Source organism: Tetranychus urticae, chromosome 2, assembly GCF_039701765.1.
Source record: "Tetranychus urticae isolate SD_2017Ah chromosome 2, NJAU_TeUrti_SD_1.0, whole genome shotgun sequence".
NCBI classification, from domain to species: Eukaryota; Metazoa; Arthropoda; class Arachnida; order Trombidiformes; family Tetranychidae; genus Tetranychus; species Tetranychus urticae.
Genome location: NC_142959.1, coordinates 3894414 through 3919887, shown reverse-complemented (window position 1 = coordinate 3919887; position 25474 = coordinate 3894414). Strand labels below are relative to the sequence as shown.

Here is a 25474-nt window from a genome sequence, read left to right as displayed (position 1 = left end):
TCAGAAACTTGATTTACTTGGATGGTAAAATGTCAAGCAATGTTCATTTGCAAATCAACTTTACCATGAGGTTTCCTCAATTGTCATGCAACATTCACATGCAAAGTGTATCATGTTACCCATTAAAATGTGAATATTAATCAGTTTAAGTCAACTTCGATTACAATTTAGATTAATTAGTAAACTTGTGAATTTGCAAGAAAACAAAAGGCCTTTTTGAACTCATCAGTAAAGGTCACTTTGACCATCAAACATGATGTCAAGTGACAATGATATCGGGCAAAAAAAGAAAAGAAATGTTCTTTGAAACTTTTCTCTTCCTCTCATGTTATTGATTTGATTCATTTATTTAAACATTTACCATTGAAATGTTTTCCTTTTTATCCAAATGATAAGGTAAACAGAATGAAATTCAATGAATCATGAACATTATTTGATACTTTTCTCGTTTTCCCTTCTCTTCTAATCTTTACTCATTTCTTCATCTTGTCTGTTCCATGTGATGCTGAGTAAACACACAAAGTTTTTCAACTTTTCTCAATCAAATTAAGAGTCAAACTTTGAGTTGAAATAGCAAATGCAAATAGAATGGAAAATGAATGTACAATGTTGGCGAAAAGGAAAAAAGAGAAGAGAAAAAAACTTTTCCATTCTATTCTTCTTTTCCTTCTTCATCATTATGATCAACTCGAGTTTTCTCTTTCACCTTTTCACTATTAATAACGAAGATGAAATTATATCATGTAATCTCAACTGTTTGTTTCTCTGGCCTTTTAATCTCAATTTGCACTTTAATATTTTCCACTTTACTCCATTAACGTTGATTACAGTTCAATTCGATTTACTGTTTACTTTTCATTCTCATTTCATTTTCACCTTCACTTATTACATCAACAAGATCGTATGACACTTGTACAGTTTAACAACATTGAACAGTTTGATTGGAAAATTAAACAAAAGTTTATTTTATTTGATTAAAGATGATCAACATGATGCACTCATCGAGATCAACAATCATTTCATTTACTGTCAATTGATATAATTGTTGATCAACTCTTGACTTTACTCAACTTTTCAGTTCAACTTCAAGTTCACTTTTCAATGTTGATTGCAATAAAATATTTTAATCGCAACTTTGCTAATCTAGATTTGCATTAAAGATTTTTTAGTTTCTAGTTTGATCCAAATGCGAATGTGAATTTTGCTGTTTGGCCAGTTGATCAACAGGTAAAATTGACGGGCAAATGGTGCTGTGGTCTGTGAATGCCTTTTCATGATAAGAAGTTGAAAATGCATATGAAGGTGAAGATGAAATCCTTTCAAGGATAGTCTCATAATTGGTCAAATTATCTTTTGTTGAAGCTCAAACAAGTCCAAGGAACACACAATTTTTGCTTAACTTGATTGAATTAGTTTGCAAGCAAGAGAAAAGGGAAGAAGATAAAGATGAAAATGATGAAGAAGAAGAAGAAGAGAAAGGTTGGTAAAGAAAAGACAAATAGACAGAGGTAAATAGTTACGCTTGAATGATCATTTTTTTGTAGCTCTTTTGCCTTCTCTTGACCATCTTCTTCATCATCTTTATCGTCTTCTTCACACTTTGAAACCAACCAAATAACCACTTGAAAGTATTTGATAGGTTTGAATGTACCTTAAAGGTGTTTTTCTTTCTTCTTCTTCTCTTCCAAAGATCATGAGAAGATGAAGATGAATATGATGAGATAGTATGAGTGGTTTTTAATAAAAGCAATTAGAGCTCTAGAAGGTAAAATTGGCAGAACAAGATGTTGATGAAGAAAAAAGAAGAAGAAAAGAAGATGAAGATGATTATGGAAAAGAGAAAGGTAAATGAATGTATACCTTGTAAAGGTAACAATGGTTCATGATGAAGATGTAAAGGTAAATTGTTTTGAGCCAATTAGGGCGAGTAGCACAGAAAATGTCATTTTTAGAGAAGCAAATGATTTTTGAAAAAAATGCTCTTTTCCCTTGTTCTTCTTTACACTTTCTTTTTCTTCTTCTTCGCTTTTCTTCATCTTCTTCTGTCATCATCATGGCCAACATCATCATTTTGTATGCTTGCATTTGCGCCATTATATTCTTGTTACTGTTTGGTCTTGGTGGAGTTCATATCATTATTGAATTGTTGCTACCTTTTTCATTGTGCAAAACGCATGTTAATATACTTATATCCACTTGAAAGATTATTGAGAACAGGAGAGATTATTATTGTTATCATTATTATAGCTGGTTGAGCTGCTCTTTTGTTGAAAGTGAATCTTTTTGTTTTCACGTATTTCATGTGATCGGTCAAAAGACTCTTGTGCTTCACTATTGACCTGACACTTTCAAAATGATTATCATTAATACCATTATAACCATCATTAACTACTTCATCAGATGCAATAATATCTTAATCAATCTTTAATCAACTTTTTTTCTGCTAAATTAATGCCAATTTCATCCAATTGCCTTTACCAATTCATCATTAAAGCCCAAGATTTGTTGCACCATTGCTATCATTAATTGAATATTCAACACTTTTTTTCCCACTTGATCTTTACCTTTTGTTAGGTGGTTCAATTGATTATCAATAACAGCTATTAGTCAATATTTAACATCCTTTTTGCTCAATTGGAGGCAAGTTTAAGGTCAACTCACAAGGGAAGTGTCCCAAGTCATCGAACCGATTTCGATGAGCAGTGTGTCATTCAATTTGTCAATAACAGTAGAGTTGGAATTCTGAGATCTTTACCGTTAACCGTTCGCGAATTATGATTGCAAACCGGTGTAAAATTGAAAACAATCGCCCGTTATAAAAGGAAAAGGAAATGCGTTTTAACTGTTGAATTGAATAGAAAGACTTGAACTTGAATTTGTGATGAGAGGCGAAATGGAAGTGTCTTAAAGTCGTAAACTGATGAGTAAAATCGCAACCTGACAGTTCACAGCATCAGGTTATTTTGCATCATAATTGTAACGAAAAACTTTTTTTATTTCAATGTTGACAACTTTGATGATTAGCGTTGAAGTTGACCTTTCTGTGAGTTTGAATGTTGATTATGGCTTAGCGAATGAGATCCTGAAAGAACGAGAAGTTTCTTATTGAGCCAGTGTTGCCCTTAAAATAGGAAAATGCGGTGAAAAAGGTTTCACTCCTAATTGATCATGTTTCAAATGAATGAATTTCAATTTTAAATCTGTTGATCTGATTGGCTGATGTAATGGTGAGAAAAAGTTGCTTCCAAGAAAAGTTTCATCCATATCTTGCATCTTCAAGTTTTACTTTGACAATGTCATTGACTGATAATTAAACATTACTTAGCAACATCATTATCATCCTCCATGATTACCAGTATTATTCTTGTTTTGCGGATGAATGAATATTCACTGAATTTACTCTTAAACATTACAAAAGTGTGTTCGTGTTTAACCAAAATTTTAGCCCATCCGGTTGAATTTATCAATATTATTGATGATTGTTAATGATGATGCAGTGATGATGGTTGCAAGAGGAAGGTAAACTTCATTGTCCTCACCATAATCATCTGTTGACAATAAAATGCGAATGGTCAATTAGTGATGAAACGGCCAATTGTCAATGAGAATAAAGTTATTAACGTTTTCCTCTAATTAGACGGCGATTATTGTGATTATCAAGACGATGTCGATAATGATGATGATCATCAAAAGACATTTGCAAATATCATCAATGTAAAGGTTGAAAAACTTTTCATCAACAATTGTTATTAACATGAAAGAAAAGGTAAAAGGAGAAAAAGTCAAACTTGTTCGTAGTACTTCAGGTTTGCGTGTCAACCTACGAACCTCATTAGTGTCTTTTGTCATCCTTCATCATCTTTACTCTTCTTATAGGTTTCATGTTTAATGGGAAAAGAAAATTGTTTTCTGAAGTTTTCCAGATTTTGGAATTTTTTGGCGAAAAATTGCAAAACGAAATCAATTTTTTCGAAATTGAAAGCGATGAAAGAAATTTAGATTCTTGCACTTGTTACTCAGCATGAGATTATCGACTTGGAACAACTTTTTTGATATAAAAATATGATTGGAATTCATGTAAACTTGCGGTGAATTTCGTTTTTTATTGAATTTTTGAACATGATAATTAATTACTAAACAATTGGATAAACATAAAATGTTCAATAATAATAATATGTTCGTTTTATTGAGAAGGGAAAAGAATAGAGAAAAGATAAAAAGTGAAAAGTGCGATTGAGTTATCAGTGAATCAGGTCAAAACTCATGCTGATATTTTTATTATCATTTTACCTTTTTAACTCTTGTGTGTTAATGGATTAAAGGATGAAGAGTGGATGGAATTGAGTAAAAAAAGAAACAATAAAATGATGAACAACAGGATGAAAGGAAAGAGCAACAATTATGAGATTAAACAAATAATCAGAAGCATTCCGAGCTTTATTAGTATATTAATATTTCCAATTTTGGAATTACTTTTCTATTAAACGACGTAAACGTAGCTGTTAAACTTTCACGCTTTTATGTAACAAAAAATGGTCAAAATTCATTGTCTTGGTTCGTCTTCAATTGAATTTGAAAAGAAATAGTTGACAGAGAAAATTTCGTTCTAACTCGCGTTCCAACTTTTAAAAGCCTAACAATTTTATCATCTAACTCAAAATTTAACCGTTTAGTAAAAGTTAGTGAAAAGCCTTTTTAAGTAAATCGTAAATATTTTGTTACAAAATAAACGTCAACTTAGCATTTCGTTTCAAGTGCAAAAAAATTGAAACGTAAAATTTTGGAAAATACAAAACTCGAAACTCTAGCACATCTTTAAAAACCTCGAATTCAGCCTGAACCAAGAACGTTAATCTATCATTTTTCATGCAACACTTTTGGGATAACTTTTCATTGAGTTTCCATTCATGAAGATGAAGATGAATTTGTAATTATAGGCTGAATATCATGCGCATTGAAATGAATCAATGAAATTTGCTCAATTTTCACCGAATCACTTGTTCATCAGTTTATCCATCAATTTTGACCGGCATTTGACACTCATGAAAATAATTGAATAATTGGCACAAGTTTTGATTGAAATGAATGTTATTATTTATAATATGGATGACTATATGAGAAAGGGCAAGAAAGAGAGAGAAACAAATTGGGAAAAATTTTCTTTTCTTTTTTACAGGGGAAGATGAAAATTCTATCCATTGATAACAATTATAGACAGATAGAGAGGTGAAGAATGATGAATAAAGAAAAGGAAAAGGATTGTTGAAGATGAAGATGATTATGGAGTGAAGATGCGAGTTGAATGGTGACAATCGGAAGGGGCTCATGAAAATTCCAAGTAGCTCAATCCAAATAATCTTTGAATCCATTTACTTTTGTGTGTGTTTGTCTTTGAAATTGCCGAGAACAAACGAAATGTCATGTTCACATTAATATTGGAATTGATTCGTTTACGTTTTTTTTAAATACACTTTTACAGGTAAATCAAGAACATTTTGTTTCCATATTCATTTATCTTTTGAATTCTGGTGTAATAATAATTTCCATTTGCAAATACATTTTGTTTCGTTAGTTTCTCGTTTGTTGCCGCACTTTTTGTTTTTTTTTCGTGTAATCACAGTGACTCAATTTTGTTGCTTTATTTAACTAATTACATGATCCTTGATTATCCAACACCCAAGTAGTTTTAGTTTCTGCCGATAAGTTATTTCCATGATAAGATATTTTTCCTTTTCCAGATTAATCGAGTTGCGGATTCTGATCAAATTGGATCTAAGTTTTTGTAGCCTTTGTATTTCCAGGTTAATTTCCTATCATCATCAATGTTCATTCTTTAACATCTTGGAACTTTGTAATGGACTATTATTCACCACCACAGACACGGAATTTTGTAAATTTTTCTTTAAATTCAACAACGATTGGTTGAATGTTAACGGCGGTGAAGCGGGCTTATCATCGATATCAATGGGATCTGGCAATGAAAAGAAATGCAAAATTTTCAGAAAACTTGGAAAAATTTTTCTAAAGTTGCCGAAGTTTCAGTTTTTTTGAAATTTGGAAACAAATAATTCTGTTTAAACTTCGAAGTTCAAATCAAATTTTATGTTTTGAAGCTTCGGGAGAAAGGAAATTTGAGTTTTTCAAATTTGGGAAAACAATTTTTCTTTCAAATTTCAAGATTGAATTTTGGTTTTGGGTTTTCGGAAAAGTTGAGGTTCTTGAATTTTGAAAAAATAATTAAGTTGGAGCTTCGAAGTTGAAATGGAGTTTGTTTTGTTTTGAAGTTTGGGAGAAAATCGAGTTTTGAAATTTTCTATACTCACCGTCATCATCAATGTCTATGTCATCCAGGTCATCGTCTGAATTGACTCCGTCATCACCAAGGCTTCCAAGGGAGGCATCTTCATCGGACGTCAAGTCCAAGGGTTCCCTTTTAGCGCCACCACCACTTGATCCATTTACATGGTGACCCTCAGAGGCGGGTGAAGATGATGATCGAATACCGGTTAAAGATTCAACACTGAACCGGTGCAGGGAAGAGGTATCATTGGTTCCCACTGAAGAGGGACTAATAACGGTGTTACCCGATCGACCCGAAAGGGAGGATCGATGGTGGTGCGAATGGTTATCACGGTCTCGATGGTCTCGATCACGTTCACAACGGCTCGACTTGTGAATCGATGAATGGTGCCCATGCATACCCAATTGTTGTTTTTGTATTTGCTTTTGAATTATTCTAGAAGAAAAGTGGAGAAATAAAAATTTCAATTAATATTCATTACAATAGGCTGTTAGTTACATGGATAAATATTGATAATTTAAAGAGTCAACAATAAACTTTCCCTCATATCATGTAATTCATCATAATGAAACAATAAACAGAAAAATTTTCTCAGACTTTTCATTGAAACTTTGATTGTAACCAAAATTTCCATGACCAATCTTGTTTGCACATTTACGCTTCTTATTTAAAAACCTGTAATCATGATGAGCTGAACAAGAATCCAGAAAAAGGTTGGCAAAGCACAGCAAACGCTTCAATTTAATAATAGTAATGAGTTGAACAGAAAAAGATTATTTCTGTTGGTAAAATCGGATTAACCCTGTTTTACTGATTATTATTGTAATTTGATGAAAGAAGATGAAAAAATAGATTTTTTGTGTTCAATATTGAACATGAACAAATGACTTCATTACTACAGATAATGAGTGAAAGGAAACAATGAAAATGGTGAAAAGAGCTTTTAATCAACTCTCGTTGTGATAATTAATGTCTTTTAATTGTCGAACCAAATGAGAAGAGATTTCTCCTCGAATGGCCTTAACTCGAGTATTCAAAGTTAATACTTGGTGCCTTATTGTTATCATTATTGTCATTATTATCAAGTATCTATTGATGATGAGTTTAGTCCTTTTATTTTGACGTTGATTCTTCATTGACACATTTAACAGCTATTAAAAGGTGGGCCAACCCTTCACATGAAGCAAAAAAACATAATAAAATATAATGGACTGATAATATTACTTTTATTATGGAAGTACAAAAACTTAAGCTTGACTTGTTATTTACAATAGCTTCAAGGATAGGCTCACTTGGAAGGCTTGTTGATCATCATCATCATCATCATCATCCTACATCAGTTGACATCTATTCAAAGAATGGTAAATATTGAAGACTCGCTTTTTTTCTGATCTCCTCATTTTTATTTGCATAAACTTTTATTTCAGTTGAAACTACTATATTGAATTACGGTGAGAAGAGGCAAGATGATGAAGATGGTGATGACGAGAAAGAGAGAGAGAGAAAGGACAAGTTTGAAAGAGAAGAAGAAGAAAAAATTGAAGTTGAATTACAATGGAAAGAGTCAAAGTAGGATGGTCCATGTTGGGAGGAGGAAGAGGAGTGATGAGTTGTGAAGAGGATGGGAAGGAAGTGGATTGTCAATACTCTCTGTTTGTGATTAACACTCTTAGTGAGTAAACCAAGAGTAAACCTAAAATGTAAACTTTACCATTGTACAATCAAACAGTTAACATTGTTGCATTTGAACAATGTAAAGAAAAGTAATTAAAATGAAACAAAATTTAAACTCCCAATTGGATTCACATTGGAAACCTTTTTTTTGCTACTTCTTCAGCTCAATTGCAACTCATAAGCAATTTAAAAATTGATATCATCGAAATATCGGCCAAGTTATAGCAATTTAAAAAAGACGCAAATTCGGATTTTTCAAGTTTTTCAAGAACCACAAAGAATCTACTGCAACATGATAAAAGAATGCCGAGAAAAACTGACAAAATTCTTGTCCCATCGAATGTAAAGTGATAATCCATTACCATTAATCAAACCTTGATTTGAGATGCAAAGAAAATCGATGAAAATCTCTGAGTGAAAAATGCTCGAACTGACTCGATAACTTTACGAAAATCTCGAGATCAACAATCGACTTTACCTTGATGAAATGTCGATTGAAACTCTTTTTGATGAATTGATCATTGAATCATTTTGCATTATTGTAACAAGAAATTGATCCAATTGAATTAACTTTGCTTTTAAAGCTTAATCTCAAGCGAATCTCATTGTCACATTATTAACATAATTGTGCATTGGATTCCCAGTTTTACCTCAACATGTTAATGGTTAGCCTCAACGGAAAGAGTCTGTTTTGACCAGTGGAATCATTAATCAAAAGTTGAATCGCGCAACAATCTGTAAACACTTTTAGCCACAATTGCATGGTAACTTGCTAATTGATCATTTATTACAAATGATTTACCAATGAATACTCTTGCTGTCTACTCATGCCACATTATTAATCCATTTATCTTCTGGTTTCTTCCTTTTCTTTCATTTATTTTGTTTCTCTTCATCTTCATGTTTTTTCCCTTTCACAAGCAATTGACTAGTTTTAATACCTTAACCTTGCGTGTGTTTTGTTTGTATTACTTGTGATAATGGTATTGGTAAGTAAAGGTAAAGGTAAAGTAAAGAAATGCTATTATTTTACTTGTTATCAAATGGTAGTCATTAAAAGGTACTAAATAACCTTGCATCAATAATAATGCATAATTATGTTGATTATCATTGCATTGATGATACATGAAAACCTTGGTTAAGAAGTGACTTGAGCGTATCAATACTAATCAACTATGATTAGTAAATAAATGAACAATTGTGTTGACAGGTAACCAAGCATTCATCTTTTTTCTTTATCAATTATTTTCTTCTCTTATTTTTTTACTAATTGTTCTGCCTTCAATTATCAAAAGTTAGAAGAAGAAGAAGAAGATAAATTAACTTGCATTGGCATGTAATTAACAAGATGCTGACAGGATAGGCGGTTTGGACTCCCACCTTTTAAACCACCAACATCAGCACGATGCAGATGTTTATCATCATTCAGCTTTATTTACTCACTAAGACCAATCAATCTGCAAGATGAAAGCTCAAAGATGATTTCCATTACCATAACTTAATCTGATTAGAGTAAATGAAATCTGATCAAATCACCTTTTATTCAATACTTCAGCCAGTAAGAGGTCGACTCCAGCACTCTCTGCACAGTTTGTAATTAACAGTTTTCCCTTTTATTTTAGGTTAGGTCACAAAGAGACTTACATTGGGAAGTTCACAAAGTTACATTCTTAACTGAATTGAAAAGAGCAGAAAAATCGGCAAAAATCTTTTCCCTAAACTTCACAACGATTTTGAACAAAATTTCTAACCTCGGATCCTAGCTGTTTTACCATCAACCTCAGCTACCTAATCTCGACTCAATAACTCCAAAGACAAAAAATTTTTCTCAGAAACGGAGATCACTTTTTTCGCTATAAATTTTAGGCAATACAAAAGTGATATCAGCTCTTCAAAGTTGAAGTCAAAACGCAACATCGATTCGCTTACTTTGATCAAAATTAATCAGTCAGACTTACACCCGCAAATGCATGTATATTTGACCCTCCAATATCACATCACTTTGCATCACTTCATAACCTCAACAAGAAACTTACGAGCTGTGCAGAGATTTCTCAATTTTTCACTTCTTTTTCAACGAATCGCGATTTTGTTCAACATTTGTCCATTTTTTAGATTTGATTAAAAATCATGTCACACAATTAAATGGCTCGATTAAACAATAATTTTCTCTCCCATTTGAATGCTCATGTTGACATGAAAATTGAATGACTTACGGCTTTTGTAAATAATGTCAATGAATCTCAACTTTAATCAAGCTTATTATTATCCTTATTAGACGTTATTCACGTGGTAAACATTTGTCAAGGTAAATTTGAATTAATCAAGTTTTCGCTTAAAGGGTTGAACAGGCAAAAGAGGAAGCAAAAATGATAAGTTTTTGGATGATAAATAATGATACAGAGAGTAAAGGTACAAGACAAGACGAGACTTGTATCATCAAGTCATGAAGAGAAAGAGATAAATTGAATATTAAATATAATCAAGAAGCGAAAGACAAACTCCAAGTAAATTATATTTTTCATTTTTTCTTTGCTTTACTCTTCTCGATAATAACTACAAGTAAAAAATAATGAAACTAACAAATGAAAGTTATGAATTGAAAAGATTTGCATAATTTGTTATCCAATCCCTGCGGGATCTCAATGGGCAAGTTAGACTAAATAGACATCATTTCATCTTCATCATCTTACCATCATAACCATCTTATCATCTCAATTTCCATCTTTCATCATCTCATTACAAGCTTATTAAAGACTTACCTTTTTTTTCATTCAGTCTATTTTACCTCGAATTACTTGGAATATTAATATTTTTGTTTCCCTGCTTTTTCAACACATAAGGATTATTTGGCCTTCAGGGAATCTTCAGATGAGGACAAAAAGTGTATCTTTATCTACCCTTAAGGATGACATTTACATTGTCAAATTAAATGCAACATTTTCCTCTTTTTTTTGCGTTTCGATTTTTTCCATTTCTAATTTTCAGTCAATCAAAATCTTTTGAAACAATTTCCATTTTTTACAGTTTTGTCGAGTTTTTGGTCAAACGTTTTGATGAAATGAATTGCAAACGTTTTCTCATTGTTCATTATCGTGTTCAGTTCATCTTTCATTGTATGAGAATGTTGAAAGTGATGAATAATATCAATAATATTTTATGATAATATTTGCTTTTCTGGTGAACAAGATGAAGAAAGGTGAGTTTTATTGACTTTATCCTTGGGTTGAATCATAAGTAAACCTACTCAATGAACACAACAGAAGCGGAATGGAATGGAATGAAGAAGAAGAAAAAAGTTAAATCGTTTTTTTTTTCTTAAACTTGACTGATAAGTGCTTAAATAAGATGTAATTTGAAAAGTTTTGAAGGTCAAAGTCAATTGTTGAAATAAGGTTTCAATGTGCTGATGATTGGAATGAAAAAAGGTAAAGATTAGGTAAATGTAAAGTCAAGATTGACACAAGAAAAGAAACAATCAAGATGGATAAGAGATGAACTGGAAATTTGCTTCTTCTTCTTCTTCTGATTCCTTTCTCGTGTTTCAAGATGAGAGAGAGATATTTATGATTCTGATGATTCTGTTGATTAAATAAGTGCAAAAATGGCATGAAATTGAAACCCCTGAAAATGGTAAAGTGACGTCTTTATCATTTCACTTTGGTCTCAACAGATTTTGTAATTGTCCTTCTTTACCTTGCCTTTCACCTTGTACACACAATCATTTGCTCTTTAATTATCATCATTAGTAACTTGCAGTTGTATCAATTGATGCAACAAAATGATTGATAAACAGATGATTACTTTGATTGATAATTGAGTCAATAAACGAAACATGTTTTGTTGTTGCAATCATTCATTAGCTGCGAATTGAACTTTTTTTGAAAACTTTGTTGTTCGCTTGCAAACCCAATCGATTAAGGGATGATAAAAATATTTAATTAATGATCAGTTTGGAGTGTGTTCAAGTTGTCTGACAAGTTTGTTAAAAGATGATTATCATGATGATGATAAGGGCAGGAGATGTGCTATTATTGTGATGGCAAAAGGCAAATGGACATGAAAACGCGTGTTACACTTAAGAGACTCTTGAGACTGGCTTTTTTACCCTCAAGAAAGAAAAGTGTAACTTTGTGTTTGTACAGCGATAACAGTGATGAATGGTAATGTAATAAGCACAACAATTGACAATATGTTAACATTTTTTCTGGTTACAACAGTAAACAATTGAACTTATTTTTACCATTTTTTTTTTGTCTTCTTTTCGATTCGTCATTTTCGTCCTTTTGGTTCAATTTGTACAGTTTTACCTTTTACATTTTTGTTTCAAGTTGGGTTTAATGTTCAAGAGCAACTTTTTTGATTGATAATTTAATGGATCTGCCTTTTGCTAATAATTTGTTTTGTGTCAACTTTGATCGGCCTTTTTGGTTGTTGCACACTTTTACGGTAAAAGAGTCAAAGGGACAATTGTACTTCAATGGCTGATGCTGATTGATTTGACGAGTTTTAATCATTTATTTGGTAAAGTTGGCTAAAGGTGACTGAAGGTTGAGTACATTTATCAAAGCAACAGTAAATTTGTTACATTGACTCAACTGTGCAACTTTACTTGAGCTTGTTGAGTTGTTTAGCAAAACTTATCTCATTTGTCAAATTGATCGGCTTACTAAGCTGGGTCAAAATTTTAAATCATGATCGGGTTATTTTGCATTGTTGAGACAAAATTTGTCAGCCACTTATCAGTTACAAGTGATGAGTTTTTAAGATTAAAGTGATTTTATCCTATTAAACAGTTCATTTGACAAAGCTTGAACTCTTGAATAAACTTCAAGCATTTCATCCAATAGCGAGGTGTGAACGGTGATTCAAACCACTAACCACTCTAACTTAATCCCTTAATTTTCAAATAAATTTTGTCTTCACTTTTAATTTTGACTCGGTCTTATCATTGTCTTATGATTGACTTTCAGTCCAGTCTTGGCTGTCTAGTTTAGGTTAGGTAAGGTTAGGTTATTTTGGAAAAAATGTGTTCAACTTCAAGAGTTCATCTGTTTGATTGATTACTGTTTATCTTAAACACATCGCTTGAATCTGTATTTTCATCGGTTCTTCAATCACCAGCATCATCACTTATTACACGAAGGTAGAGTACATGTAAGTCTTAAGGTCTTCCTTGGTACGATTGACTATAGCTGAGAGTTGGGCTTTAATGCTATCAGACATCATATCTTGCATATGTGTTCAAACTAGTCACTCAACAGCGTGAGCAGTATTAGTCTAGGACAATGAATTGAGGTAATTTAATAAAAGAGCAGCGTTTATCTCAGTAATGGTTGAGCTAATGGCTGGAATTGATTTGATCCTGAAATTGCTTTATCTATTAAATCCACATTTAAAATGATCGACAACAAAATACTTTCTGAAAATCTTACATTCTACTGTGCTTTTTCAAACCTGTGATATCAATTATATTATGCGTTTACCATATTGAAAGCTGGTTAACATTACAGGTCAAAATTGATTGCCTTGTTAATCAAGAGCTTTTCTTGAATGAACAATCCAACAAATCGTTTCATTCAATTTACCTAATATTGGATGAAGATAACAAAAAAGTGAATGACAAAATACACAGAAGGAAAGGAAAAATGTTTACAGGATCAATGAAAAGTTCAGTTGCTGCTTCTGTTAACAAGTTAACTTACTCCAAGTTTATACTTTTCATGCCATTGAATAATACCGGGTAATCCAATTAGGTTAGGGTGAAGATTGGGTTACATTGGGATGAATATAAACTAAAAGTTTACGATTCTTTGTCATTGGAAGGATAACTTAATTTCATTTAATTTCATCTTCTCTTTGCTTTTCACTTTTTTTTCTCGATGTAAAATCAAATTAATTTGAATGGGCAATTTAAATTTAAATTGAGATGCAAAGAGATATTATTGAGGATGAATGAAGAAGAAGAAGAAAAAGGTTCCCAAAATGATGATAAAATGAAAAGGGAGACAAAGAGATTGAGAAAAGAAGAGGAATAATGTAAAATAAGATTGAGTGAGAAGGATATTGATGAAAGTGTTTCATTCTTAATTCAATTTCATGGCAAAGAAATGATATCATCATTTTCATTAATGGCTAAAAATAACTTGAATTGCTTGTGATTTACCTGTTGGCATCATCATAGTCCACAGTATTATTACAATTGCTAATTATCTTGCCAACAACATCAATCAGACTTTTTCTTGTTCACTTTTCTTCTTCAATCACAATTTTCTTCTCTTTTTCTTCTTTTTCCTTTTTCATCGTTCCAATTCTGTTAATCTCATAGGCATTCTAGGTAAACACGCAACGACGCAAAACACTGTTATTATCATTTCAGTATCAAACCTATTCTCACCAGTAATGATAAAGTTAATGACAAGATTATGAAAATGAGTTGAGCGAAAGTAAAGTTTCAAATTTACCGAAAATCCTGAAAAAAAATCCAATCAACTTGATTCCATGAAAACTCTGAAAATTTCTCAAAACGGCAAACAAATTTCATTCTAAACTCAAGACTGAAACTGTAACACAATGTGAACTTTAGATGTTGGAACAAAACTTCAGACTTTTGATCAACTTTCACTTCATTTAATCTTAGGTAAATGTTATACCACTTCATGGAAAGTATCTGTGAATATATGAACAGAAAGCTGTCTTAATAATGTTAGATAAAAGAACTCTTGTTTAAGAATTTTTCTGAATCAGATTCATATTCCGTTCTTAACCTGTTAACATTGGTTATGAATGAATGAAATCGACTGAGAAAATGAAAAATTTATGAAAAAATTATTTGATTTTGGAAAGTTTGAGTTGTGAAAAAGTTTTTGGAAAAAGTTTGATTTCTCAAAAATAAACATTGAAACGATTGTAAATTACATTTGAGGCACGCACCATTCAAACGGTGCTTGACTGTCCAGGACAAAATTGGATGAAATGGCGATATTTGTTTGCATGAAAAGTCACTAAATTGCAAGTGAATATCAACTAATAAAGGAAGAAAGTTGAAGATGAGAAAAATTGAAAGATGAGTCTTGATTTGATGATTATTGTCATGTAATTACATTGGTGGCGATGATGATGATAATGAGCATCATCAACTGACCAGGTAAAATGTCATTGCATGATGAATAGATTTTTAGATTACCTTTTTTTTACTGCAAATTGAACTATGATTTTCATGACTATCCAATAACAATCAATCTAATAATGTAAAAAATAACTGAATGTTACTTTTCAATCTATTAAAGGAATCAAACAATTTATTTTCTTGTCCAATTTTGCCTACTTTTCTTGTTACATCTTCATCATCACATCTTGTCATTATCTTCATCATTACATCAACAACAACAAGCGAAACTGAAAGGCCAACATTTGTCCATTTAAAATGGTCAAAAGTGGTCAACAGTGAAAGGTAAAACTTGGGATTAGAGAAGCAAGAAAATCAAGTTTGTATCTCATTATGTTGATTGTTGACAAAAAAGATAATTTTTTCAATTCTTTTCTCATTTATTTCCATGCAATCGCCAATATTCATGGCAATATTGTTGAATGATAGTCATGTTAATACAAGGAAATAGGAGAAAATGTTTAACTTTGTTTTTTCCCTTTTCTCAACTTTTACCAATTCCATCATATTGAACAAGATGTTTCATGATAACTTGTGTGAGTGTAATTGATGGAATCATTTGTCAATGAAATTGACATTTTCAATGTCAGTTAATCATCTCAATCAATCAATTGAACCTTCCTTCATGATAAACAAAATGACAATTAACAATCACAATTGATAATCGGAACAAGATTTTACAGAAAATTTGAGAAACAAAATGTTGAACAAAAAAATGCAAAAAAAGAAGAGAAAAGTTTCCAAATTCAAAGTTGGTAAAGTGAATCATGAGCAAGTTCAAGTGGACAGTTTCAAGGCAACTCAACACCTACAAAGAGCTTTGGACTTGAACTAGGAAAATGTCGAAAAGAATTGGAAAGAATGAGAAAAATGAGAGAAAACAAAAAACTCGAAATGTCAATTGAACTTTATTGAATAATCAATGAGAAACGAGTTGCAACAACAAGCAAATATCATGACAAAATTGATGTATCATTTGTATTATCCTTGTCCCACTAAGATTTGTTATTATTAGTAGCTTGCGTTTCTCATGAAAAATGTGAAAACTTGATATCATGATTTATCTCATTTTTTACTGTTTCCACCTTCAAGGATAACTGCTATTACAGATTCAACATTGGGCCAACATTTAGCACGAGATGTTCAACTGAGTAAGCTGCGATTGTTTTCAATGTTTGACTTTACATTTATTTTCATTTGTTTCCTTCATTACATTTAATCAAGTTAATTTCATGTTGATTAACTGTGAAAATGAAATGTTGGTGTAAAGACAAAAGCAAAGGTAAGAAACTAAATGATCAGTTTCAGTTTATTTGCTATTCATTTTTTTTGGTTATTTACTTTTCACTGTTTTCCAGTTCATTTGATTGATGATATTGATAATGGATGATATTTGATTGGAAATGTTGTTTACTTGAAAATGTTTTCTCGATTCGTTTCAATTGATTTTTCAATGATTTGGGTTTGGGTCAGTCAATGGATTTTGGCCCAAAATTTGGAAAGGTTGACATTCGACCTTTTTTCTCAACTCGCAGGGTGTTCCGAATCTAACTCTATGTAAACTAGTGTCATGATGAGCCCATATCCGATATGAACAAAGGCACTCTTTTGACTCCCCATTGAGGTTAATTGTTGATTAAATTGAATAAAATGTGCAAAAAGAAGAACAAGAAATAAGATTTATCTTTTTTCTTCATTGTGTCTCTTCAATGGTTGTGTGCCTCTTCACATTACGATAATAATATCCAACGAATTGTGAACATTTTTTTTATTCATTTCAATCATTTCTAAGGATAACTTAAATATTATTATAAATATTATTCACTTTTTCATCATCAAGTATTATTGATAACTTTTTTGCTTCTTTTGTTGGTTTTTTATGTTTGCCCGAGATGGTGATGAAGATGCCGGTTAAGATGATGTTCAAGATGATGATCGAGATGATGATTGAGATTATTGTTAAAGTAATGAAACCATCAGAAAAGAGTTACGTGATACTTTTGTGAATAAAATTGAAAAGAAAAGGTAATCCAAGTGATCATCATGTTGTGGATGTTGGTAAACAGTAATGATGAAAAGACATTTGAACATTATTGATACAAGAACCTTGACCTTCTCAGCAAACAATAGTTAATATTATTTGATAGTTAAATGGATTTACGAGATTTTACCTTGTATTATTTATTTAAAAAAATTGCCTCTCAATTTATCTTCTTCTTCAATGTAACAAAAGATTTCCTCTTTTAAACACTTTTTTTTCTGGTCAAACATTATTAACACACTGATCAGGTAAAGTACAGGTTGAAACAAAATGTTTGCATTTCAAAGGTTGAGCTACTGAGATGAGTCGATGAAAATTGAACAATCTTTAGGTTGTTAGACTTTGGGAAATGAAACATTTTTTTTTCGCTTAAAAAAAGTGTTCTCTGAATCGATTTCAAGTTGATTTTGAGCAACAATTTAATTAGTCAAATTGATGTTTGTTGTTTCATGAAAGTTGATGGAAAAGGTTGGAAAGCAATTTATGAGCGAAATAACATGAAAGGAAAAGAATAACAAAGAAAAATGAAATGATGATGAGGATGAGTTTAAAGATGAAGTTAACTTAATTTAAGGCGAGAAAATATTAAGATATATATTGCGGTTAAAGAAAAAGTCTGTCACTGGATTATGATTGATGGCAAACCTTGGTTACGTTTACTTACCTGTTCACCTTTATTCTCATCCTTCACCTTTTCATAGGCCCAGAGGGGGTAAGCCAGTTGCTCACGAAGGTGAAGATATTACCAAAGATGTTGATAGAGAAGAAGAAGAAGAAATTACAGAAAAAAAATGAAGAAGCTGATGAAGATGAAGCTGATTGCAAGGTAAATACAGTTTTGTTACCTGCGAAATTAAAATGGCTTCTGTTGCCTCCCAATTTGAGGTACACTTTTGATCTGCTTCAAGACTTTAACCGTAAATTATCCGAAAGTAAAAGCTAATACAAGAAGCAAAATAAGCTACAAATGAGGTAATGTTACCTTCAACTTGTTATCATTATTGTTGCTGCGATTATTATAATTGTCGTTATTATTTTTCGTGTCCTTTTCAAGTCACTAGTCAAATGGTATTGAAAGGTAAAGCAGAGAAAAGGAAAACTTCTATTTACTGTGATTTACCAGAAAATCTGGTCAGTTAATTCATCCAATTGTCCATCTTCAACATTCTCCTAACGATAATTTGCTCTTTGGTTGTTTTTTGCTCATCATTTTTTTTTGTTGTTGTTGAAGAGTCTCTTTATCATCATCGCCTTCACCTCATCTTTACCTTGACGAGGTAAATACTCGCCATTTTTATCTTTCTCTTCCTTCTTCTTCTTTTTCTTCTTCTCAACATTATCATCTTTAAATGTTCATCTTTCTTCCTTCACCTTTTCATCATCTTCTGGAACATCCCTTATAGACTTTACCTTTTCTTTCTTGTTTCACTCTTAACCTGGTTTTGGGTTAAAACCTGGCACCGTATCAAGTTAACATTAAGTTTAAGAGTATAAAATAGGTAATAACATCTAACTGTTTCAACAATGTGTGTTTGTAAAGAAGCACAACATTTTGATTAACATAATCGCAAAGTTAATTCACAAGTTAAATTGCACAATTAAACCAACATTAGAATGAAACATTTAAACGTTATTGTGATCACTTTTCATGAGAATCTCTGGTTTATAAACTCATCAACATAACATAAGTCACCTAATTTCACCTTTAACTTTTTTGGGTGAAAATCGTCTCGAGCACCTTTGAAAAACTCTCAAAGTGAGATGAATATTCAAAGAAAATTAATAAATTTGATAAATGAAAATAAATCAAAGTATTGTCACAAGCTTTCGACAAATGAATTGGTATAAAACCTCGAAAATGTTGAGAAATTAAAATGAATTTAATTTATACCGTTCAATCAAAGCTTCAACTTGAATCAGTTTCAGGCTTAAAAGACAACATTGAAAATTTCATTTCTTATTTCTGTTGGACTCAATAAATTGTTTCATACTGATCAGACCTTAAACTTGAATATTGGTTTCAGCCAAGGACAAGAATTGGCCAAAACTTGGATTCAAAGTGGGACAAAATTTTTCATGAGGAAAAGGCGATAGTTTTAGAGGTTGAATGGACAGTCACTCACGGGCAAAATGAAAAGCTATTGAAACATTGGCTAAAGTATCAATATTTATCCATGAACACTTAACTTGAAAGTTGATCGAAAAGGAAACTTACTCATTTTTATTTTGCGCAGCCCTATCACGCTGCCTACGATTCTTAAACCAATTTCCGACCTGAGTTGGCGTTAGTCCAGTTTGCTGGGCAAGTTCCTTTTTCTTTGTTGGATTTGGATATTGATCTTGAAGGTACCATTCACGTAACAGTGTTCGAGTTCTTTCCTTGAAACAATGAGTCTTCTGTTCACCGTCCCAAATGGTTCTTGGAAGTGGATACTTTTTTCTTACTCGATACTTGTCCACTGGACCCAATGGACGTCCTCTCAGCTTTTCAGCCTCTGCATAATGAGCTTCAAGCCACATTTGTTGCAACTTTTGATGGGAAACACGGCTGAACCGATTATGTTCCAATATATTGTACAATTCACGATAATTGCCTGTACTAAAGGCAACTAATGCACGAGCTCGCAACACTGATTCATTTTTGGAGAGTTCAGCACAGTTTGGATGAGCCACGGGAAGAGACCAGAGGAAGCGACTTAACCTTTCAATGTCCGCCGACTCTTCCAATGTTTCACAAACAGTGGCCACTTGGCTAACAGTAAAGTTTAAAGTTGGTAACAATGAAAACATGATGGTGTCAATGGTGATGGCAGAGAGGTAAGAGTGTGATGAGTCCAGTGAGACCACGGGCAACACTAAACACAGCAACACAAGACAGTTTCTGGACACACAGAGAAAGACGAAAAAGACAACAAAACTAAACGAAAGAAAAGAAAGAGTTGCTATTAATACAATAATATACTTAATACTCTGGATAACTGAAAAAAAGGCAAAGAGACGCGAAACTGAGATGAGGACTCACAAAACAGATATGTTTCCATCTTCCTTCTCATCTCTCATCATCATCATTATTATTATTTTAATCATCATTCTCATTCTCATCTTCATTTCTCTACTCGAAAACCTATCCTTTTTCCTGTCTCTCTCTCTCTTTCTCTGTACAATCTCCTGAACTTTGAGACCGCCTTAAAGCGTATTATTATCGTCATTGAGAAAAGTAAACAAGAAAGGAAAGAGAGAGAGAGAGAGAGGAAAGAAAGAAGATGAAAGAAAGAGAAAGATGAAGATGAACCTTTTCTCTTGGTAAAGGTGGAGTCTGTGGGAGTTAAAAGATGAATTCAAGTGTTGCTATTGGTATCAGGGTATCAGAGTAACAGTATAATGACTTGAGGTAGGCTGTAACCAAGCCGTGTATCATCTTGCCTTGGATATCAGATGATAATATGGTATAAGGCGTGTTCACTGTAGACTGGATGAGAAGGGATGATGATGATGATAATGATGATGAGGTGGAATGAGATGCTAGATGAGAAGTAGGATAGGCAATAGGGAAGAAATGAAGATGAGAATGAGACTGAAAATGAGAATTCAATTTCTTATATTGTATTGTTATTAATTATGATACTGGCTTGGGAGGGTCAATATGTGACTCTTTTTTTACTGCTGCTGCTGTTGTTGTTGTTGATCTTGTTGTTATATTGTAAATAATCAAAATTTACATTATCTATTCAACTTTGCGGTCAATCAAACATTTATTTATAACCATTTCAACTCAATTAACGATTCATTTATTGATCATCAGCTACCTTTTAATTTACTTTCAACTCTTTTCTGCAGGACTTTTGCTTCCATTACCTTTATTATATTCACTTTTTTGTTACATTTTACATTGAATCTTTGGGTTGATCGATGGAAATTTAAAGTTGTTTTTGTTTCATTGAAATTAAATTGGAAAATTTAAAATAACAATTCAATTTTCATCTCATTTTGATGAGTATTTTTGTTAGTTTTGATTTACTTGGATGGTTGGTGTTGATATATGCGACAATTAGACGATGAGTGGTTTTAAATTGCACATTAGGAAAATTAAATCATTTTACTGTTTTTATGCCACTTGATAGTGATTAAGTATGATTGTAATTTGATTTTATGAGCTTTTAGATTTGATCGCTTTTGCTTTTAACAGTTGATCAATGTTATTGTCAAGTTATTTCAATTTGTCTGGTATCTTTTTTTTGCTCACTGGCTTCTAGGCGATGGATAACTTTACCTATGATTAAATGATTCATTAGCATGAATTAATTTAGCAGTTTTATAGGTTTTCATGTTAATTTATATGAATTTGTTTGAAAGTTTTTATGGTGGTGATAACGCCATCTATTGGTTGTGTTTTGAAAAATTTGGGTTATGCCTGTTTTTAAGAGTTTTAGTTATTTACTGGTTTCTCGCTTTGGGTTTTTTATAATTTTTAGTTGGTAATAATAATTGTTAAGTCAATTTATTTTAAAGTATTTTGTCTGATGAAATCTTGATTAGTATGGTATGTTCAAATGATCAATGAATGATGAAAGACTACATTAATTTGATGATTAAAAACGGATTGAATTATATTGCATTTTTTTATGGAATGAAATTACTTTAAATTATTGAACTTTTACGAATAATCATAGCTAATCTAACTACTTTAACCCTCAAGTTTATCTGATAGTTGAAAACCGTAGGTCAACGTTATCCTCATTTGATTAAATGACATTTTTTCCAATTTATCGACATTCTCTTGATTTTAGCCATTGGCCTAAAAACTTTGAGCCCAAATATTTCGAGTGCCAACAACCATCAAACATTAGATTCTACATTCAAGTTTTTAGGCCGATGGCCAGAACCAAGAGAACTTTCCATGAATTGAAAAAAGTGTTCGATTGTTTATGTGTACAAACATGGCTTATCGACGAATTGTAAGTTCCAGCTCTCTAACTCTTAAGATCACAGAAAGCGGATTGTTCAGCGGAAAATCGAACTGACTTATTGTACAGAAAGAGAAAATTTATTTCTCAAAATAATAATCTGGTTGATCAAAAGTTACATCAAAAATTTTACATTATTGATAATTTACTTTTATTGCTCAGGTCAATATCATGTAAAGGATTTATCTTTAGGTACAATCACGAATGTAGGTACAGAAGATACAACAACAAACTTTGAATCTGATAAAACATCTTTCAGTCTCTTAGTCAACTTGAAAGGATGGAATTGACTTGTCCTAGGATCTTGGAAGGCAATTTTCAGGTCATCGGTTTTATATTTTCTCTCGATATCCCAGTTTGGATGATTTTCATCCAAAGGAAACATTAACTTGAGATGATCGGTGAAAGAATCGTTTTCATTGAAACTTTCAATGAAATCTGTTTGGCCATATTCAGGGTAAACAAATAGCACTGGCCAAACCAACTGTCCTAAATTGTTAAGATAAACTTGATGTCCTTCAGCGGCTGGATGTGAAGCAGTGAAAAGTGATCCTTGATAGTTTATTTTACGTTCAGCTACTGCTTTCAATATCTCTTCTTGTTTGGCTTTAATCCTTCGTTCTTCAGCTTGTTGTTTCCTTAAATCTCGCTCAATGCGTTTCAATTCGTCTTGAGCTTTGGTTATGAATGAATTTAGTTCACTTTTAAAATTTGAATTTTGACAAAAGTCAATACATTGTTGATATTTTTCCAGTTTCATCATGCATTCGACAGCTCTTAGGACTGCTTTCTTGTTATCCGCCTTATACTTAACTGCTTGAAGTGCATCTTGCATGGAAGATCTAAAATTTCCAAGATGATAATGGGCAGAAGCTCTATTATTGCACAGAACTGAATTGAATTCACTGTCATCAATTTTACAATCTAAGGCTTTAGTATAACAGTCGATTGCCCATCGATATTTTTTAAAACGAAAATTTTCATTGCCATCATCCTTATAATTTTGGGCAAGCTCTCTTTTATTATCCATCTCTTCATCATATTTAACTTGAGCGATTGCTTCGACCAAAGGAGGTAATTCACCTTCTGGAGATTTTGTCATAAACAAAGGATGTTCTTCCATTTGCTGTTCCCATTTATCTTCATCCCAACCATCCTTGTATTGTCCAGACGTTACATGGTGAGCAATCACGTCAAATAAATCTTGCTCTTCCCCCACATCACCTTCCTTGCTATCCATGGTCTATAAAAAGAAACTTGAATGAAAAATTGATTGAAAAGACTAGTTAAAAAGAGATTGAGAAATAAATAGAGCAACATTTCGAAACATGTGTTTACCTGAAGCGCAAAGTCAAATCCAAGTTTAAATCTCTGTTAATTAAGAAAGCACGTGTACCATGTGTACCATTGAATTGTTGAGAATGTGAATTAATACGACAGTCAACGTGAAATAAAATCATGTGTAAACAAAAACAAGTTTCTTGCATAACAAAACTTGTACAGTAAACATGGTTTCAGTTGCCTATGACAATCAAACACAGACTCTTATTTGTCGAGCTTATTCTGTAGAAATAGGTTTTTTTGTCTAATTTAACTAAAATTTCTGTGAGTTTAACTCTTATGTTTACCAATTTTTCCAAATGTTCATCTGATTGTAATACTTTTTATTTTTATTGCTAGTCATTTTTTTATATGATTAAAATTATTCCAGGCATTTAGTATGGAGAAAATTAAAGGTATTCAAAGGGAGATTTATAAGCAAGATATTTTTGTTAAGACTTTACTCAAAGTAAGTTTCATTTTGTTTATGTATTTTTGTCTCTTTCATTCAAACGTAACGTCATTCATTTTGCTAAATTATTTTTTATCTTTATCTCATCTTATAGCAATTATGGGAGGCAAAAGACCAAGAAAATTTTAACTCAATCAATTCTGATTACATAGATGCAATCAATAATCATAAATTTTTAATAGATGTAAGTCTGAGAACATTTTTGATATTGTTGACACCTCTTGGCGATTCCAACACATAATTCAAGTAATCAGATTTAATCAGTTGTAGATCTATCTGTACATTGATAGACTTACAAGTGAACTGTCAGTGTTATTGATACTGTGTTTTGCTGATGTCAACTCCAACAAAATGCCAACAGAGAATGTCCAATGTCTCGGCAATTTAAACCTTTTATGAAATCTTTTTGTTTATTAATTTAGTGAGGTTGAGTTTGAGTAATTTTTCAATTTTTATTTTTCAGGACTTGGAGAGAAAAGTAAACTTATTCATCAAGCCATCAGAAAGGGAAGCCATGACTTCTGAATTGGAAGCCTTAAGATATCAATTAGAAAGTAATTACAAAAACCATAGGAAGGCAACGTGTGAAGTTAGAGAAATGATCAGGGAGGAAGAAAGAAAACGATTATTCAGTCATTCGAGTGATGAAACGGAACTAAGAAGACGACCAGTTGTATCCAAGACAGCAGGTCAGAGAGCAGCTAACGTCACCTCCGATTTGCATAGGATAAGAAGCCTTTTAGCGGATCAAGTGGAACGAAGTCGATTATCATATGAAGCATTGTTACGCTCATCTGACAATGTAAACCAAATTCGAGAAGAGTTCCATTCAATGAGAGGAGTTATCTCTCATTCAAAGAGTTTATTGAACAAATATGGTCGACGAGAAATAACTGATAACATTTTAATAATACTTTCATTTGTATTTTTCTATGCAACCTGCGCCTACATAATTTGGAAACGATATCCTTTTTGATAAATTTTTCCATACAATTTGTTTGATCAACGGTGCATTTATGTTTATAATAATATATAAATATGTGTTGGAATTGTTATTACAACAATTGTATCATTTTCAAGAGAAATGAAAATGTGTGGTAAAAATGAATGGATCGATTCAACATTAATGTTAAAGGTTACCATTTTGAGATGAAACGGAGCAAATCAAGAATGATAAATCCAAGTAATCAATACACAATGTCAAGGAATAGAGGAAATATAAATGATTGCTGTAGATGGCATCACCAGGGTTGAGATTTTTCTCAGATTTTTCAAGTTACCAGATATTCAGTATTTGGCTGGATAAAAGGCAAGAATCAATGTTAAATCATCTATTGAGTCTGGGCCAAAGAAAGTATCTGATGATAATAATAGCAGAAAGCGAAACACTAATCGAAAGAGGAAAAGAGGAAAGCAAAAGAATTGCTATGAAACCCAAAAATACGAAGAGGAACAATTTTGAAGACAGAGAGACAGAGAATACAAATAGACAGTAAAGCTAGACATAACTGTCAATAGAGACAGAGAAAGAGAT

At 32.0% G+C, this 25474-nt stretch overlaps 3 protein-coding genes across 4 annotated transcripts; 1 reads left to right on the top strand and 2 right to left on the bottom strand.

Moving 5' to 3' along the window:
• Window positions 1–5070: 5070 nt before the first annotated feature.
• On the bottom strand, window positions 5071–20248 carry LOC107363800 (homeobox protein SIX6-like). Its single transcript, XM_015931067.3, has 3 exons — window positions 19400–20248; window positions 6324–6736; window positions 5071–5971 (listed from the first exon to the last, which is right to left on the bottom strand). Exons 1-3 carry the CDS (start codon window positions 19972–19974, stop codon window positions 5820–5822), a joined length of 1140 nt encoding a protein of 379 aa, XP_015786553.2. The 5' UTR covers window positions 19975–20248; the 3' UTR covers window positions 5071–5819.
• Window positions 20249–22206: 1958 nt separating this feature from the next.
• On the bottom strand, window positions 22207–23591 carry Dpit47 (DNA polymerase interacting tpr containing protein of 47kD). 2 transcript variants are annotated; one of them, XM_015930839.3, is made up of 2 exons: window positions 23487–23591; window positions 22207–23404 (listed from the first exon to the last, which is right to left on the bottom strand). In XM_015930839.3, exon 2 carries the CDS (start codon window positions 23386–23388, stop codon window positions 22318–22320), a length of 1071 nt encoding a protein of 356 aa, XP_015786325.1. In that variant the 5' UTR covers window positions 23389–23404; window positions 23487–23591; the 3' UTR covers window positions 22207–22317. The 2 variants fall into 2 exon arrangements, with proteins under 2 accessions (XP_015786325.1, XP_015786326.1); XM_015930840.3 differs by having other exon boundaries at window positions 22207–23391.
• A 188-nt stretch (window positions 23592–23779) lies between these two features.
• Window positions 23780–24995, top strand: Sec20 (vesicle transport protein Sec20). The gene is made up of 3 exons (XM_015930841.3): window positions 23780–23937; window positions 24035–24124; window positions 24404–24995. The coding sequence occupies exons 1-3, from the start codon at window positions 23869–23871 to the stop codon at window positions 24914–24916; spliced, it is 672 nt and encodes a 223-aa protein (XP_015786327.1). The 5' UTR covers window positions 23780–23868; the 3' UTR covers window positions 24917–24995.
• Window positions 24996–25474: the final 479 nt, after the last annotated feature.